The 17,314-nt window shown below is 38.0% G+C and overlaps 3 protein-coding genes across 3 annotated transcripts; 1 reads left to right on the top strand and 2 right to left on the bottom strand.

The window, feature by feature from the left end:
* Positions 1-5,270: 5,270 nt before the first annotated feature.
* LOC134673284 (uncharacterized) lies at positions 5,271-7,824 on the bottom strand. The gene is made up of 2 exons (XM_063531247.1): positions 7,703-7,824; positions 5,271-6,726 (listed from the first exon to the last, which is right to left on the bottom strand). The coding sequence occupies exons 1-2, from the start codon at positions 7,781-7,783 to the stop codon at positions 5,659-5,661; spliced, it is 1,149 nt and encodes a 382-aa protein (XP_063387317.1). The 5' UTR covers positions 7,784-7,824; the 3' UTR covers positions 5,271-5,658.
* Positions 7,825-9,670: 1,846 nt separating this feature from the next.
* Positions 9,671-11,594, bottom strand: LOC134673216 (uncharacterized). The gene is made up of 3 exons (XM_063531163.1): positions 11,292-11,594; positions 10,807-10,876; positions 9,671-9,981 (listed from the first exon to the last, which is right to left on the bottom strand). The coding sequence occupies exons 1-3, from the start codon at positions 11,577-11,579 to the stop codon at positions 9,674-9,676; spliced, it is 666 nt and encodes a 221-aa protein (XP_063387233.1). The 5' UTR covers positions 11,580-11,594; the 3' UTR covers positions 9,671-9,673.
* A 1,802-nt stretch (positions 11,595-13,396) lies between these two features.
* Positions 13,397-13,960, top strand: LOC134673278 (uncharacterized). The gene has a single exon (XM_063531242.1). The coding sequence runs from the start codon at positions 13,452-13,454 to the stop codon at positions 13,947-13,949; it is 498 nt and encodes a 165-aa protein (XP_063387312.1). The 5' UTR covers positions 13,397-13,451; the 3' UTR covers positions 13,950-13,960.
* Positions 13,961-17,314: the final 3,354 nt, after the last annotated feature.

Genomic DNA, 17,314 nt, shown 5'->3' with positions numbered 1-17,314 from the left:
TACGGAGCGTAAGCGATCGGCATCTTGGCTACGCGGCCTGATGTGCAAGTTTGTATAAAATTGGCAATCTTTACAATTACCTCGTCACAGCCTGCGGGTACACAACGGAACATTGCCCTGTGTGCCCAACTTGACACAATGAACGTCCAAGTTTAAACCAGCCTGAACACAAATAAGCCCTCTGCTAACATTGCGGCGACACAAACCGCCGCCTAAATGTTTGCCGGTTACTCATCGAGATTGCATTCTGAAATGTAATTAATCAAGCAAAAGGAATGTTTTAGACTTCTTTTGGTTAGTCATCTTACCTAGAGTCCTGGATTTGATTAATGTACTTTTTCCTCTTTCTTTCCTAATTCCTATTCTTATGTTTAATATAATTCCTATTCTTATGTTTATTATATTGGTATCTCGCGATGATCATGACCCCCGCGACACAGGCCATGCCTAGTGCGGGGTTCACTGTAATGTGCCTGTTAAACTTTTATTGTGAATAAAAATATTGTTATTGTTATTGTTATAAGCTTTTATTATTTAATACTATGAAGTATTTGAACAAATTAAATTATTTTCAGAAAATATATTTATCGTCGCCTAGCACACATAGTACCTACAAGCTTTGTATAGTTTGGGACTAGGTTGATCTGTGTTTAAGATGTCCCCAAATATTTGTTATTTTAGTTTTGACATATAGGAAATTTCTGAAAATTATGTATTTAGTTTAGCGCTCTTAAGTATTAAAAACATTCTCTTCTCTCATCAACTACCTTCTGCCGTTCAGAATAAAGAATGACCTTATTTTTTCTTAAAATTTGACGTACCTAAATACCTCATTAATATTTACAGAGAAGGGAACTTAGTACTTACCTTTGCATTTCCTGTTATCTTGTATCGTTGAAGACCCTTTTGACTATCTGCTATCTGGAGGCATATTGTCAACTTGGCTAGGCCCCAAAACATATGTCGTCCTTCAGCTTTATATAAATAACTAGATGAAAACCCGGCTTCGCTCGGGTAAAATAAATAATAGTAATAGGTAATACTCATTATGAATTAAGTAATTATTTACTTTTAGACTTCAAACCTTCATCAAGGCGGTTACAAACCTATCTCATCTCAGAAAACTTTAAATCCGTAACATTAACTCGAAAAATTTACTATTCCGATATATCTAAAAACAAATATGTAATTAAAAAAATCTCATCTGCTTTTCTGGTAGCAGTTCGGTTCTGTAAGGGTCGCAGTTCTAACCTAACCTAACCCACTTCTGGTTGCAGTTTGGTTCTATAAGGATCACAGTTCTAACCTGACCCACTTTTCTGGTCGCAGATCGGTTCTGTGAAGGCCGCATTTATAACCTAGCCCACTTTCCAATCTCAAAAGAGGGAACCCTTTTGTACCTACCCTTCATGGCACTAAAGTGAAAGTATGGAAATTATGACTACTATTTCATTCTTTAATATTAATGCCTATCCGTTAATATTAAATTCGTTAAAAAAAAACTGGATAAGTGCGAGTCGGACTCACCCATCAAGAACGGAACACTTTTAAGTATTTGTTGTTATAGCGGCAACAGAAATATATCATGTGTGAAAATTTCAACTGTCTAGCTATCACGGTTCATGAGATACAGCCTGGTGACAGACGGACAGTGGAGTAAACTGAAATAAAGGTTCCGTCACACCGGCGCGTTTTCAGAGCCGGGCCTGAGCGTTTTATATGAAAAAGCGGCGCGCCCCGCTCACGCGCCGCACGCGAAACGCGCCTGTGTGACGGAGCCTGAAATATCAAACCGGTCAAGTGCGATTTGGACTCGCGCACGAAGGGTTCCATACTTTTTAGTATTTGTTGTTATAGCGGCAACAGAAATACATCATCTGTGAAAATTTCAACTGCCTATCACGGTTCATGAGATACAGCCTGGTGACAGACAGACAGACAGACAGACGGACAATGAAGTAAAACTGAAACAAATGTCATATACCTACTAAGAAAAACCGGCCAAGTGCGAGTCGGAATCGCTAATAGATTCCCGTTTTTAGTTACCCTTCAGGTACGGTACCCTAGTATGGTACGGTACCCTAGTCAGGTACGGTACCCTAGTATGAGTGTAATAGATTTGTAACCGGTCAGCAATGTGAGTCCCTTGGAGAAGCAGAGGTCTAGTCTAAACTCCCACTTACCATCGGCATTAACAGCCTTATATGCTTGTTTGCCACCAATATGTCATATTAAAACATATTAATAAAAATTTACTCGGTCAACAATGTGAGTCCCTTGGAGAAGCAGAGGTCTAGTCTAAACTCCCACTTACCATCGGCATTAACAGCCTTGTATGCTTGTTTGCCACCAACATGTCATATTAAAACATATTAATAAAAATTTACTCGGTCAGCAATGTGAGTCCCTTGGAGAAGCAGAGGTCTAGTCTAAACTCCCACTTACCATCGGCATTAACAGCCTTGTATCTTGTTTGCCACCAACATGTCATATTAAAACATATTAATAAAAATTTACTCATTTCATTGGCCCCGCTCAAATATTTCTTTAATTTGTTTTTAGTATTTGTTGTTATAGCGGCAATAGAAATACATCATTTGTGAAAATGTGAACTGTCTAGTTAATCTAGTTATCACGGTTCATGAGATCTTGAGATACAGCCTGGTGACAGACAGACCGACAGCAGTCTTAGTATTTAATAGGGTCCCGTTTTTACCCTTTGGGTATGGAACCCTAAAAAGTAACCAAGGCCTCCAGTGCCCCAGGCTGGAATCAAAGCAGCGTCCTCTGCTATTGCAGCAGGTGCCTGTGCCATTCTGCCACCGGGCCATCCACGGCGGCATATGTCGGATTTTTCCAAGTATACTTATGCACTACTTACTGAAGGCTTATGGAGCCTCGGAGGAGGAGGAGGAGGAGGAATTAATGTTTTTTTTGTTGTCACCTGTCAAATTAGAATAGAATAGGATAGAATAGCCTTTATTGCCCAAAAAATTAAATTTCAGTACATATTACATTTAAATAAATTCACATTTCATTTATATCAATTAGTTTTTCAATATTTTTTCCTTAGTAACTTTATTAAGTAATTTTTATGTCATTGCTTTTTAATAATTATTTCAGTCTGCCTTCTTGGCATAGGCCTCCCCCAGCTCTCTATCCCTTGCCGTCCCTATCCAATTCGGCTCCGCATGCTTCTTTATGTCATCCAACCACCTCATTATTGGTTTCCTTCTCTCCTTTCTCCATCTCTATACCATTCCGCTACCTCTCTATCCCACTTATCTTTACCTTCCCTTGCCATATGTCCAGCCCAACCTTTTGCAGTCAAAAGTGTGAACTGGTCAAAAGAACTTTTAACCGACAAAAACAGGCAAAACTGCTTTTGACTGAGCATGTTGGTCAAAAGTAGTTTTACCTGAAAATCATACCTATTTCTGGCAGCAGTTTCGTTTTTAGGGCGTAGCAAAAAAAAATAACCCTAACCTACCAAACTCTGGGAACAGTTTCATTTTTTGAGCGTAGCAAAAAAAAATAACCCTAACCTACCTATCTCTGAGAGTACTTTTGACTGACAGTCACAATTACTATTAACCAATGATTTTCAGGTAAAACTACTTTTGACCAACACGCTCAGTCAAAAGCAGTTTTGTCGGTTAAAAGTTCTTTTGACCAGATCACACTTTTGACTGCGACATATATACTATCTATATATCTTATTATATTTAATCTTATATTCAACTTACATTGACTCCGGAGATAACTTATTAGCTTTTATTCACTTTCCAATTCACCGATACACCTCAAATTTGATTCATAGTCTAAACTAAAGCACAGTCCAAAATATGTCCACAATACACTGTAGCTTTTTCACTGTTTCACACTGTTTACAGTCAGCTGGCACTTAAACTCAAAGTTTCTTTGAACAACGTCATTTTCATCTCGCTCACTTATTAGTTTATCACAGCTGCTTCAAGGTTGCTTTCACTTGCATTTCCAGGTAGCTAGTAGTGCCTTGACATGTAAGAATATTTGGAACCATTCTGAAATATTAAAATACAACTGAGAGACCGATGTTTATACTAAACACAATACTCCCATGGAACGCTTTGAAGTTCAAATCTCGTTATGTTACGATGGCGTTTGTACTTTGCACTATGTTCGGTGACTATTTTTTTATTGTTAACACACACAATACACTATTTAACAGGTTTTTATCACGTCTGGAGTACCGGATAAAGTATTTTCGAATAACAGCCGTCGTTGACGTCTAGTCAGTGTTGCTATCGTCTTAAAAGCCGTAACAGACTATCGCACGTTCTGGCTTAAAAAAAAATTATGTAATAATTATACCGGTATACATATCCATATGAAACGAAACTTAATGCAAATAATAACCATTATATATACCGGAGTTATCAAATAAACAGTAATATTCGTCTTGCTTTTTATTTAAAAAAAAAACGACCAACCTAACTTGTAAGCATGTTTGCAGTTTCTAAACGCAACAAACGCTGTCAAATGACAACCAACAAATTGAACATTTGCATTCTTTGTCGAAATTTTTTCACTTTTAAATGCAAAATACTCGACAATACGAATTTTGCGGATACATGTTCTCGATTCAAAAGTGATATTTTTTCAAGCTCTTTCGATTGAGCATAATTTCATTCGGTTTTACCGTCAGAGCCGCTCGCGTTTATATATAAAGATAAATAAATATTATAGGGACATTCTTACACAAATTGATTCCACAATAAGCCATGACTCAGGAACAAAATATCTGTGCTCATCACACAAATACTCGTAAATGCCCTTACCGGGATTCGAACCCAGGACCTTCGGCTTCATAGACCCCTGCCTGTGTGCGGTAGTGACCCTGTCACTACTGGTCGTCAAATAATTCGTTACATAATTTGCCGTTTTGTACACAACTGCTGCAAAGTGCGCTCCTTAACTTCCTACCTTGTCTCTTCTTGCTAACCGCCATCTTTGTAGACCCTATTGGCTATCTGCTATCTGGACATCTGTGTTCCAGTGTTTGCTTTTCATTTCTCGCAGCACCGACGCGGGGTGCGCGCGCAGCGATCGCATCCGCGATAGCTTTGAGCTCTTATCGCGATCGCGAGCGGTGGACGCGCGCCCTGAATGCTTACGCATTAAGTGGCCAGTGTTAAGACGAAAGTATTTTAAATATTTTATCGATTTTATAAGGCAATTTCGTTCTACATTGACCATTATTAATTCCTAATAAATAAAAACATAAAATCTGGACATATTAGCTTCTTTTATTTTTGCAAAAGTACCACAGGCGTCATATCTACAAAAATATTCGTAGGTACTAACTTTAAATTAACTAAGTAAATCCTTACCTTTAAAGAAATAAGTATTTTAAATAGCTACTTTACTGTGAAACAAATCTTTGAAACTATGCACTAAAAAGCCTTCACTTATTTTGGTGTTGACACCCAATCCGTCCACTATACTGCTTGCACTTGGCGGGCCATAATTCTGTAACTCAAATTATATAAAATAAAGTTTTATTCTATTCTATTCTTTTATATTCTTTTCTATTATTTTCTAATCTTTTCTATTCTTTTCTATTCTTCTATTCTTTTCTATTATTTTCTAATCTTTTCTATTCTTGTCTATTCTTTTCTATTCTATTCCGTCCACTATTCTAGTCAATTTCTTCATTTCTTTAAGCAGTTGTTCGTAAGAATAATCGTCAGTATTGTTTGTGTTGAGAGCTCGAATGTACGCTTGTTCACTCGCAGTCAAAGGCTTCTTCCTTGCCCGCCAATCTTGGATTTGTCTATTACTATTAAACATATCTTGGATTTGTCTATTACTATTATATATATCTTGGACTTGTCTATTACTATTATACATATCTTGGGCTTGTCTATTATTATTAAACATAGGCACATTTTGGCACACACAACTCATCCCACGCATTATTCCATTGTTCATATTCACACGATAATTTTTCGACCTGATCGCACAGTCCTTGTTGAAACAATTGAAATGACTTTCATTTATTCCTTCGCTATGTGGTGAGTACTTATTAATCTGTTCAGGATTTTTATTCTCGTATAATACAGTGGGTATTGTAACTGTTGTAGGAACTGGTGATGGATAAGGCGATTTGTAATGATTAACGCGTTGATAAGGAAAGCGAACAGTTTTATTAGCTTTTTGTTCAATTTGTTGTCTAATGATTGGCGGAGGAGGTCTTAATTTCGGTTGAGGTCTAGACGCTGGCATAGCTCTATCATTATATGGGACGTATGGTCGCTTCCCATCAATTTCTGCTCGAATATTTCCAGAAAAGTATTTATTTTGGTTATTACTCCCTCGCAAGTTTTGAGCCGTGGTTGTTTCTCTATAATAACTGTTTCTTACTGGTTGCGGCACAGTTTTGAAGGGCTTTGTTTTGTCATTTCCACCACGGAGTACGGCTTTGGCATTCCTGAAATCATCTACAAAGAATAATCCAGGCATCTTAGGCCTCCACGGTAATCGAGATTTAATATTCTGTATATATATGAATGACCTTTGGTGTTCCTCTTTAGCTGTTTGGCCATTTTCAAATATTTCCGAATCGTTGATTTTACTCTTACTTAGATCAATATTTGCTTCAGTTAGATTTAAGTATGATATATTTTCGTCAGACTCAGTTGCAAATAAATCATCTTCAGTCGCAGTAAATGCTTCATTTGTAAGCTACAAAAATAACATAAATATAAATTGAAGTCAATCAATGTACCTACCTACTTTAAATGCATGGTGAAATTTAAAGACCTTAATTTTATTAAGGTCCTTAAATTCAGGTCAGATCGGAAATAATTGAAATTGTATTAAGTTTTGCTTTATTTTATATTATTTATGTGTGTTTAATTTAAATTGGTTGCCCTGAAAACCAGCGCCATAGCTAAGGACGATAGTCATCAGCATATGCCGAGTGGCATCCATAATGGTAACTTGTACTTGAATAAAAAAATTGTATTATAAGTTAAGCTTGTCTTCAACACCAAATAAAGTATTTCTATTTTTATTTCAAATATTCGAAGAAATATGTTTTACCGTATTCTTATTACATTTAAGGAAATGTTACATTTCTAAATTAAATTAATGTGCTAAATAAACTTGTCTACAAACATTTTACGTGATAGATACTCCGTTATGAAAAAGGAAACTGTCATAGGGACCTTCATTCAACGCGAGAGATAAACCCACGCGCGCCGGGGATAAACATATATATTTTCAACCCTAACATCACTAATATTAATATCAAAACTTCCGTGACACACAGACATATTAAATATATGTATATTATAACGGGTCGCTCACGAGTCTGCGCCCATTCGCCAACGCGAACCCCTGATGAGGTTCCTTGATACGGATTGAATTGAAACATGTCGAGCGTCTATCGACTTAAAACCCGTGACCCGTTTTAATACCAAACATCACTAACCTATATCTAAGCCCCCCCCCCCCACATCTAGCGTCTTTCGAGCGTCGGCGTCTACACTCTATGGCCGCTGCTCGACGCAACGTCGACGCAACTGCGCAGCGACGTCATTTTCCATAGCGCTGACCAGACGCCGACGCTCGAAAGACGCTAGATGTGGGGGAGGCCTAAATAAAATGCATGTCATACTTAAATTGTAATCATATGAATCAAAGAGCAGTTACTTACTTCCGTAGTGCTTGCGAAAGCGGCGACTCTGACGGAACACAAAACGTGGAATCCGAAGAAAACAGAGTACGCAATTTTCATTATCAACAGTATCAACACCTGATCGAACAATGAACTAAACACTACTGATGGACGCGGCGATCTGAATGCAGATAGAATGTTGTTTTTGTTGAAAATGCATTGTTTATAAATATAATGTACATATTTTACGCCGGCAGTAGATGCTGATGATAATATTTTTATGTTTTAACAAACAATGCTATGATAAATAATTGAGACTTGCTTTACAGTCATAGATTAAGTATAGGTATCTAGAAACATAATTATATATTGAATTATGTTTCTAGATATTCAAGGCTACAGAAGTGTCTTTCATCGCGTTGTGTAGGTAATACTTAGTTCCAACGCCTGCTGCGACCGATTCATGGGTGTCTATTGTTGCGCCTGTGAATGGGTTCAAGCAGGCGTTCTACATGACTTTAACCCTTTATAAGGCAGGGACGATTTGGAAACCACTTAGTTAATAAACATTCACGGAGAAGAACATCCTCTTTTTTACTTAACTATAATGGTATTATATAGCGAATATATCAGGCTTTCTTTCCTCATTCATACTTTTTCGGTCAGTATTAAATTTTAATGTAATTAATTAATTTATAGTATGTGGTCAATTTATGCACTATGCCTGTCAAGGGAAGCAAGCTATCGTCATTGTTTCCATTATACTATTAAAAATATACACGTCGCTGTAGCTAATAATTTGAATTATAGCAATTCACGGTGGCGAGTGGCGAGACTCTTATTGGTATGATGACAAGGTCTAATTTTGATAAATCCACTCTCCATCGTGAATTATAATTTTCTCAGTGATATTCATATATTAATCCTACGCACTACAAGATACACAATAATGTTCGATTTACCGGATGTAGTCAATTAAACGCCAGTCTGTATAGAGCATCTTATGTTTGTTATGTCAATGTCAATGAATAGGTGTATTGGAAACACATCATCTGAAAACTCAAGTGCACTAACAGGCTGAGTGCATATATTGACCACATGTTTTTCTTAATGATTTCGTTTCTTTTTTGCCGTAGATGTGTTCCCCAGTGCATTATAAATTACAAACATGGTAGTGTATTTATTTAATTTTCACGTAGCATATCTGTATAACTGGGGCCTTATAAAGGGTTCACGTCATGTAGAACGCCTGCTCTTCAAAGGACCTCTACGTGTTGGATTTATATCCACGCAAGCCTATCTAAAGACCGGAATTTATAGTCCCATATATAATAAATAGACCCATATGGTGGAAAGATTCGCTGGAGTATCAATCCAGAGGCCGTGAGTTCAAGTCTCATACAAGGCAGTAAATTGTCCATTTTTAATATATAGGTAAGCCGATTATTATCTTCTCTTCGTGATCGAATCAGAAATGAGGAGATCCGTAGACGAACTAAAGTCACCGACATAGCCCACCGGATTAGCAAGCTGAAGTGGCAATGGGCAGGCCACATTGCGCGCAGAGAAGATGGCCGATGGGGTCGAAAAGTGCTCGAGTGGAGACCACCCACACGATGGACGGACGACCTTGTTAAAGCCGCGGGAAGACGCTGGATGCGGATCGCTTCCAACCGGTACGAATGGAGGTCCAAGGGGGAGGCCTATGTTCAGCAGTGGACGTCTTATGGCTGAGATGATGATGATGATGATGATGATGATGTCAAAAGGTACGTTTAACTTTTGTAATACTCGTACTGCTTTCTAAAAGCAATTAAGTACCTATGTGTGAGTCATCATTTCACCGTTGATGAATGCAATGAAATAATATATTTTTTGGTGTTTAATGTGAATTCTATGATGCCATCGTGATATCTTATGGAGGATATGGGTTAATAAAGCACTTAAACTGCATAAATGTTTATATTGTTTTAGAGCAAGACAAACGTCTAGCATCTCACATTTGTCAATTTACTTGTTCTGCCCAAAAATAGCAACAACTTCTTCGATCAAAACATGAAGGTCGATTCCATTTTCGTGCAAAGTAGCGGCCTCCTCGTGGAACTGAGGAGTCTCGCGCAGAGCGGTGAACGTAGCTATCCATTCGTCAGAGAACAGGTTGTCGATAGCGTTCCTGAACTCCTCATCCTCCTCCTTCTTCTGATGGAAGAGAGCGTCCAACTTTTCTTTGGGGAAGAGAGCAATGCTGTCCTGAAGGAAGGAGGTCAGGGAAGTGCCGGAGGCCTCGCGGGCGCTGCGCCGGGAGCTGGGGATGGCGTCTGTGGAGATATACAAATTTAGAGAAAGTGCCTAAATAGATACTTATAGTCCGGTTGGCTACTTTTATGGCGTATTCAATAACGTTAGCAGAAAGTATCCTTTTGGAGCAACTGCGCTTACTTGACGATAAAAAGACGGGTAAAATAGTGCATCTTTTGTTTCTTTGACGACTGGTCTGGCCTAGTGGGTAGTGATCCTGCTTGCGAAGTCAATAGTCCTGGGTTCGAATCCCGGTAAGGACATTTATTTGTGTGATGAACACAGATATTTGGTCATGAGTCAAGGGTGTTTTCTATGTATATAAGTATGTTTATATCGTCGCCTAGTACCCATAGTACAATCTATGCTGAGTTTGGGGCTAGGTCGATCTGTGTAAGATGTCCCCAATATTTATTTATTTATTTTACTTTCTCCACCAAACGAAATTAATAAATAAATAATAAATAAATATTATAGGACATTTTTTTTTACTCAAATTGACTAAGTCCCACGGTAAGCTCAAGAAGGCTCGTGTTGTGGGTACTTAGACAACGATATATGTAATATATAAATACTTAAATACATAGAAAACAACCATGACTCAGGAACAAATATCTGTATCATCATACAAATAAATGCCCTTACCAGGATTCGAACCCGGGACTATCGGCTTCATAGGCAGGGTCACTACCCACTAGGCCAGACCGGTCGTCATCGGAAATTCATCGCAATTGTTCAAGGTTCAAAATAAAAAAGGTAAACTTTGTATGGTAGGCCTTACAAGGTTGAATGATCTCAAAGACATGCACTTGTTACACAGGATTGAAGATAATCATATTACTTACTGACAACTTCGTCGAGTTTGTCCAGGAAGAAAGTGATGTCAATGTTGTCAGCCTCCAGGAAGTCTACCACCTGTAAAAATAAGCAAAACATGAGAGTCAATTGCTAGGATAAAATTGGGCAATTACGATTAGAAAGGACAGGTAAGAGTTTTTTTTTTCACGTTTATAATGTACGCTACCCTCTGCTACGCATACGGTAGTTTTACTCCATGTTCGAGTCGAAAGTGTCTTTGTGTGACGTCCGTGTCTTTGAACAGAACAATCACGGCACGGGATTTCGCTCACCTCTTCCCGCGCACCCCCGCATTTTTGGCATTATCGGTTGCATGAATTTATTGCTCTAAACTCGGTCTAGAGGATTCCAAGTCTATGGAACGCCCTCATGACAGCCGGATCCCCTCCCAAAGCTTAGTAAAGTTATCAAAAATATGCACATAAAAATTACAACTATTTTTGGGCAACCCGGTAACGAGCGAGCAACTTACAGCTTGGAATTCATGCAACGACTCCATTTCCAAAATGATTTCCTTAAAGCCGGCGGACTGTATGTAGTTCAACGCTGCATTGAACTCTTCGAACTGCTCGTAAGTTTCCCTGAGTTCCCCCATCTGCTCCCCAGCCTCCTGGATGATCAAGTCAAGGAAGTCCTCGAAGTGTTCGTGGAAGTCCTTCCTCGGCTGAGGTGCCGAAGCGGCCAGGGCAACTAGGACGAGCAAGCAAGCGGCTACCTTCATTTTGGAAGACTTTTGACTGATACTGAGCTGCTTTTGCATCGGTTTTTATATTGACCAGTTGAGTTTTTATCTAGCCATATCTGCTAACCGAGCCTAACACTTGACATGTAACTTATCTATCTAGATACATTCTTTATGGCTTTGTAGACAAGGTTTGTTTTAGGAAAAATCTAAATATTTTTAGGTATTATCAATTGACAGGCACTTGAGCGAGAGCGCGCTAGGCATCTTAAGTACTTTTTTTTAATAATCATCTGCAGTTTGTTATCTTATTCAAAAGGTGACACATTTAATCCACATATAAGTACAGTAAGTATTACGAGTATAAACTTTGGTAAAACTTTTCACGAACACTTGCATTGTTGTAATAAATGTAATGTGAAAGAGATATCTAGTAATTTAACCCAGTCATATTAACTATATTGCCTATTATATTTATATTAGTGGGACCTTGCAGACTTCGCATCTAAATACTCGTATATATGGTCCCGATATTTTGAGTTTTATTCACCAGTACTAGAGTTCAGTTTTATTAGCGATTTCATCAAGATGTAGCTTTATTGAATTATATTGGAGTGATATAAAGTTAGAATGTAACTGTGAGATCCTCGTATTTCAGCCCGTACAAGATTAAAACATTGAGCTTTATTGCTTAATATAAAAGTCCAGTTTTAAATAATTTACTTGATTATAATACGTTATGACTAAAGTTCTTTGGTGAATAACATTGTCCGTCACACGTGACGTCAGCGCGTTACGCGTTACGCTGTCTCGAGTTTATCATTTTTTCCCCAACTCAAAAAGTGCTCAGCGCCGCTAAAGAAGTTTTCACTTCAAAAAACAGTATTTACGTCTGATCATATCTAATGACTCATGTAAATTTGACACGTTTGGAAAAACCGGGCATGAGCAGAGAGCGATAAAATATTATTTCACGTATTCATATTGTAGAAATTCCGGTATGTAGTGTTTTGTTAAGCCGATCTTTGGTGATAAGATATTGTCGTGCGTGGAAAATACGCAACTCTTAGTCAATTCTACGTCACACTTCTTATCATTACACAGTCAATACCTAGTTTATTTAGTAAATAAGCCATAATGACTTGTGTAACATTTTCGGACACATTTAATAATTAAAATAGGTATAATAGCATCAGTACTATTGAGGTGGATGTTTTGGAAGACCTTAACAATCTATACAAAGTTTTAGCACCTATATCCAACAAGTGAGATAGAGAATCTGCAAAATGAATGCAGGTAGATATACCATCGCCCACACTCTTACCCCGGCTACACACGTTAACTAAAAATCGTATAGCGATTAATCTGTGCAGTCCGATTTGCGCAGTTTTAATACCGTGTGTATGACAAATCGTTACGATAATCGAGACAACGATTTGGCACAGTTTAATCGCTACGATTTATAGTTAGGTGTGTAGCCGGCATTAAAAGTGTAATAAGGTCCATCGATGGACACTTGAGAGTATTGCTGTTTGTACTTACTATACCTATTTATTTTATGATCATAAATAATTAAACAAATAGTAATTCGATGTTTTTGGTAAATAATCTAGATTTGGTCGATTTAAACAGTTTAACTTTAATTTATGGCAATACCATTTCTAATTAAATGAGCCACAATACGTCATTTGAACATAAACTTTAACGTTTACTAAATACGCTTTAAAATGCAATGTGTCATGTTCAGAATCTACAAAAATGGGTAGATCGTGATAATTAATTATTGCAATATACCTACATTAAGTAGGTAACGCAATTTTTGCAAATATAACCAAACGTCAGAATAAACAAAACTTGTCAGCCTCAGTAAATAGTTTCCTGTGAATTGTGTTTTATCAAAGCAACAAAACCTATCTACGGATTAAATACTAGAAAATTGTAAACGTAAATATGGAAAACAGTGAAACATCGAATAATCAAACTACCAGCGGCTTCATAGACGATTATTCTCATCTCCGCTTATCCTATTATCAGCCACGAGGCAGGAATAATTCATTATCATTCGATCAGTCAAACCGTGAGTCTCAAGATAGTCTAGATAACTCAACATTGAACCATACCGCGGGTTCTGTATGTGAATTACCCAATGTGCAAGATGTATCAATACAGAATCATGCCTGCACCTCGCGAATGGGTGTATCTGGATCCAAATCACCCGTGCAAGATATAGAAATAGAACGGCAGCGTCGACGTGAATATTACATATCCCAGATACCGGATTTGCCCCATCCATCGTACACTATGGCGTCAATAATAGCGGCTAAGTCTCACCAAATGGGCGGTAATTTTGCCTACAATAACAGAATTGAACAGGGCAAGGCAGAGTTGGAGTTTTCGCCGCGGGATAGGTCAACAATGATGCCTCGCAAGTTTAAACTTGAGGACTGAAAATAGTTTTGTGTATTAGCATTGTAGGCTTGCTTCTTAGTGAAAAATGGTGTTGGTTGGTAAATGTGCAGATTTGTAGAAATGACTGTGTATGTGACAAGAAAATTGTTAACCGTAAATATAATTAAGTGTAAACAGAGAATCTCAATAATTCATAATAAAGAATATCTAATTATAAGAATAATTATATGGGAATATTAATTATAAATGAAATAATATAATACAACTATCATATTTAATTTCTATTGTGTATTTTTATTTATCACTACAGTATTTCTATATTATTTTATTTAATATCAGTAGGTAAGTACCTATGTATAACTTGACATAAAAAATAAATCATGTTAAAGTACAGTAAATACAATATAAGTAATACAATTTACTGCGACATTTCTTTTTGCTGCGGCATGTCTACGGATCAAAACAGTAGTGTTTTATAAGAGAAATTAGCGATGTCGTCTAGTGTTTTTTATCTTTTTTCGGATTCCGTACCCAAATGGTAAAAACGGACCCTATTACTAAGACTCCACTGTCCGTCCGTCTGTTTGTTACCAGGCTGTATCTCATAAACCGTAAATTTGAAATTTTCACAGATGTAACGTAGCGGCAACAGAAATCTGTTGCCGCTATACCAACAAATACTAAAAAGTACGGAACCCTCGGTGGGCGAGTCCGACTCGCACTTGTCCGGTTTTTTAGTCATAATACCAGCAGTACTATTCCAGCAACGTCATCAAGACGATGCGACAGAAAAAAGCGTATAGTAATTACAACCACCGCTGATTTCCCTCGACACTGCGGTACTTTTATATTTCCGCGTTATGTTGTCCTTTTACATAACAAAACCTTGAAATATTTCCTTTAGGTACTTTTGTTTTATTTAACCCTTATGATTCTTATTCTTAACCAAACCTTATTGTATATAGCAATAATTAAAATACACAAGTATCTAACGTAAGTTAAAATTAAATTAATTATTATCTAATATGAACCAGATTCAAATTTTGTTAATTGGATTTAAGTAAACAGAAGACATAATTATAAGTAAACCAAGGGAAAACAAAGTTTCAATTTAATACGAGTATGATGAATCGCTGAAACAACAAAAACATTGAATAAACAAACAAGACATATTTAACCGAAAGTTCAGTGGTAACACCTTCATACCTAATAATTACCTACATTTCAAATATTCACCCTTCCATGTCTATAATTAGGCTTTTATTTATATATCATCACATGACAACCAAAACGTAATTACAATAATTACTACTTACCACAATTGCAAAGCCATAGTGAACAAAACAATGTCGATTATTTATTATGCAATTAGTGAGTTTTGATTGTCTACTGACGAATACCTACACTCTATTCTGCCCCAATTTACTTTAAACCTTACATACACGTGTAACTCAATATAAAGTTAAGCTACGATTAAAAACCCCGTCCAAAGCCATAAGTCATTTCGAGCCCCAAAGGCCCTTTTACTGTTTGAAAAACACTCGCCGAGGCCAGATATGCACTCCGCTGGGGACACTATTTATACGGTTTAAGTTAAAAACGAACTGTCAAACAAGTAACTCGGGGGACAAAAGTTCTGAATAACACTAAAGTTTAACGTGTCCTTATTTCTTTCCTGCTTTGCACGCTATTGTAGACCTTGTTCCATTGTGGTAAGTCTGTTTTTGCAGTGAAGGAAAACTAGATTGTTTACTAATCTTTTTTGGGATGCTGGAAAATATCTTTAAAATGGACATTTATTTGCAGTATCTAAAAATGGAATGAAAAGTGTTGTGAATACCTGGCAGTTACCGCAGAATACAAATAAGTTCGCAAATTGCGGGGATTTTTCTCTGTCACTCTAATTACGCCTTCGTTGGAGTAAAAAAGAAAGATCCCGCAATTTGCGAATTTCGGTTTTCGCGGTAGCCGCTCTGTTATCGTAACAGGCACATATTTTTGACCTGCCAGTTCCATTCCGTACATATCGTAAGTATAAATACTAGCTAAAAGAGCTACCAACTGAGTAGTCAGCATCATTAGTAGCTAATTAAACAATGCTCCAAATATATCTGCCATCTCGGATTATCTTCCAAATATAAATATCTCTTCAGCTCGCGTTCTAAAGAATCTGTCACGTCACAGTCGAAGTAGGTAATTGTTTTGCATACTTACAGGGAATTATATATTTTTTTAAAGATTGATAATGTTTAGATATTACTGTTGATACGTAGTCCGATCCGTTACTTTTGACGCTGACTGTACTGATATATTATCATTTACAGTACTACTTTAATACCGCCCCAGGGCGGGATTCAATTCAGGTTAATAAGTGCCAATGTCCAAAATCTAAAGGGTCATATGTACTGTAAAATAAATAAATAAATATTATACGACATTCTTACACAGATAAGTCCCACAGTAAGCTCAAGAAGGCTTGTGTTGTGAGAACTAAGACAACGATATAATATATAATATATAAATATGTACTTAAATACATAGAAAACAACCATGACTCAGGAACAAATATCTGTATCATCACACAAATAAATGCCCTTACTGGGATTCGAACCCAGGATCATCGGCCTCACAGGCAGGGTCACTACCCACTAGGCCAGACTGGTCGTCAAACGTTGTCAAATGTTGTAAACGTAATTCCCTCCCTACTCCCTTCGGTCGTGTTTCAATTTATCACCACTCGTTTCGAATTTCCTACTTTTCGCACTTGTATCTTAATGCACTGTTAGGGCGCGTGTACACGGTGCCGCCTCCGCGCCGACACCGCACCGCCGCCGCACCTCGGCGCACCGCGGCGGGCATTACGCGTCTCGTGTACATAGCGCGGAGGCGCGGCGGCGGTGCGGTGTCGACGCGGAGGCGGCTCCGTGTACACGAGCCCGTGCGGAGGCGGTGCGGTGTCGACGCGGAGGCGGCTCCGTGTACACGAGCCCGTGCGGAGGCGGTGCGGTGTCGGCGCGGAGGCGGCTCCGTGTACACGAGCCCGTGCGGAGGCGGTGCGGTGTCGACGCGGAGGCGGCTCCGTGTACACGAGCCCGTGCGGAGGCGGTGCGGTGTCGGCGCGGAGGCGGCACCGTGTACACGCGCCCTTACGCCTACTATCGAGTCCTTTTAAACTAATAATACATTTTAGAGCATCAAACCATGAAATATCTGTCCTTTCCACACTTAATCAAATTAGCATGTGTGTGAAAAGCAAATTGCGCAATCAATGGGAAAACCTAGTTCCCATAATTTAGACTCGAAACTCGAACTACGGCTAAATTCAGAAACTGGTACTGATATTTGGACAATACAGTAAAATCAACCAACTTTAGTTCAGTAAATAAAATACTTTTACACAACCT

Source organism: Cydia fagiglandana, chromosome 18 (genome assembly GCF_963556715.1).
Source record: "Cydia fagiglandana chromosome 18, ilCydFagi1.1, whole genome shotgun sequence".
Taxonomy (NCBI): Eukaryota; Metazoa; Arthropoda; class Insecta; order Lepidoptera; family Tortricidae; genus Cydia; species Cydia fagiglandana.
The sequence above is the reverse complement of the archived record's forward strand: the minus strand, read 5'-3'. Positions and strand labels throughout refer to the sequence as shown.

Bases quoted from the DNA above. Each gene is read 5' to 3' on its own strand.
- LOC134673284 (XM_063531247.1), bottom strand. From the start codon at position 7,783: ATGAAAATTGCGTACTCTGTTTTCTTCGGATTCCACGTTTTGTGTTCC. The intron at 6,727-7,702 runs GTAAGTAACTGC...TTATTTTTGTAG, and splicing joins CTTTCGCAAGCACTACGGAA to CTTACAAATGAAGCATTTAC.
- LOC134673216 (XM_063531163.1), bottom strand. From the start codon at position 11,579: ATGCAAAAGCAGCTCAGTATCAGTCAAAAGTCTTCCAAAATGAAGGTA. The intron at 10,877-11,291 runs GTAAGTTGCTCG...TTATTTTTACAG, and splicing joins CGTTGCATGAATTCCAAGCT to GTGGTAGACTTCCTGGAGGC. The intron at 9,982-10,806 runs GTAAGTAATATG...ATATCTCCACAG, and splicing joins CAAACTCGACGAAGTTGTCA to ACGCCATCCCCAGCTCCCGG.
- LOC134673278 (XM_063531242.1), top strand. From the start codon at position 13,452: ATGGAAAACAGTGAAACATCGAATAATCAAACTACCAGCGGCTTCATA.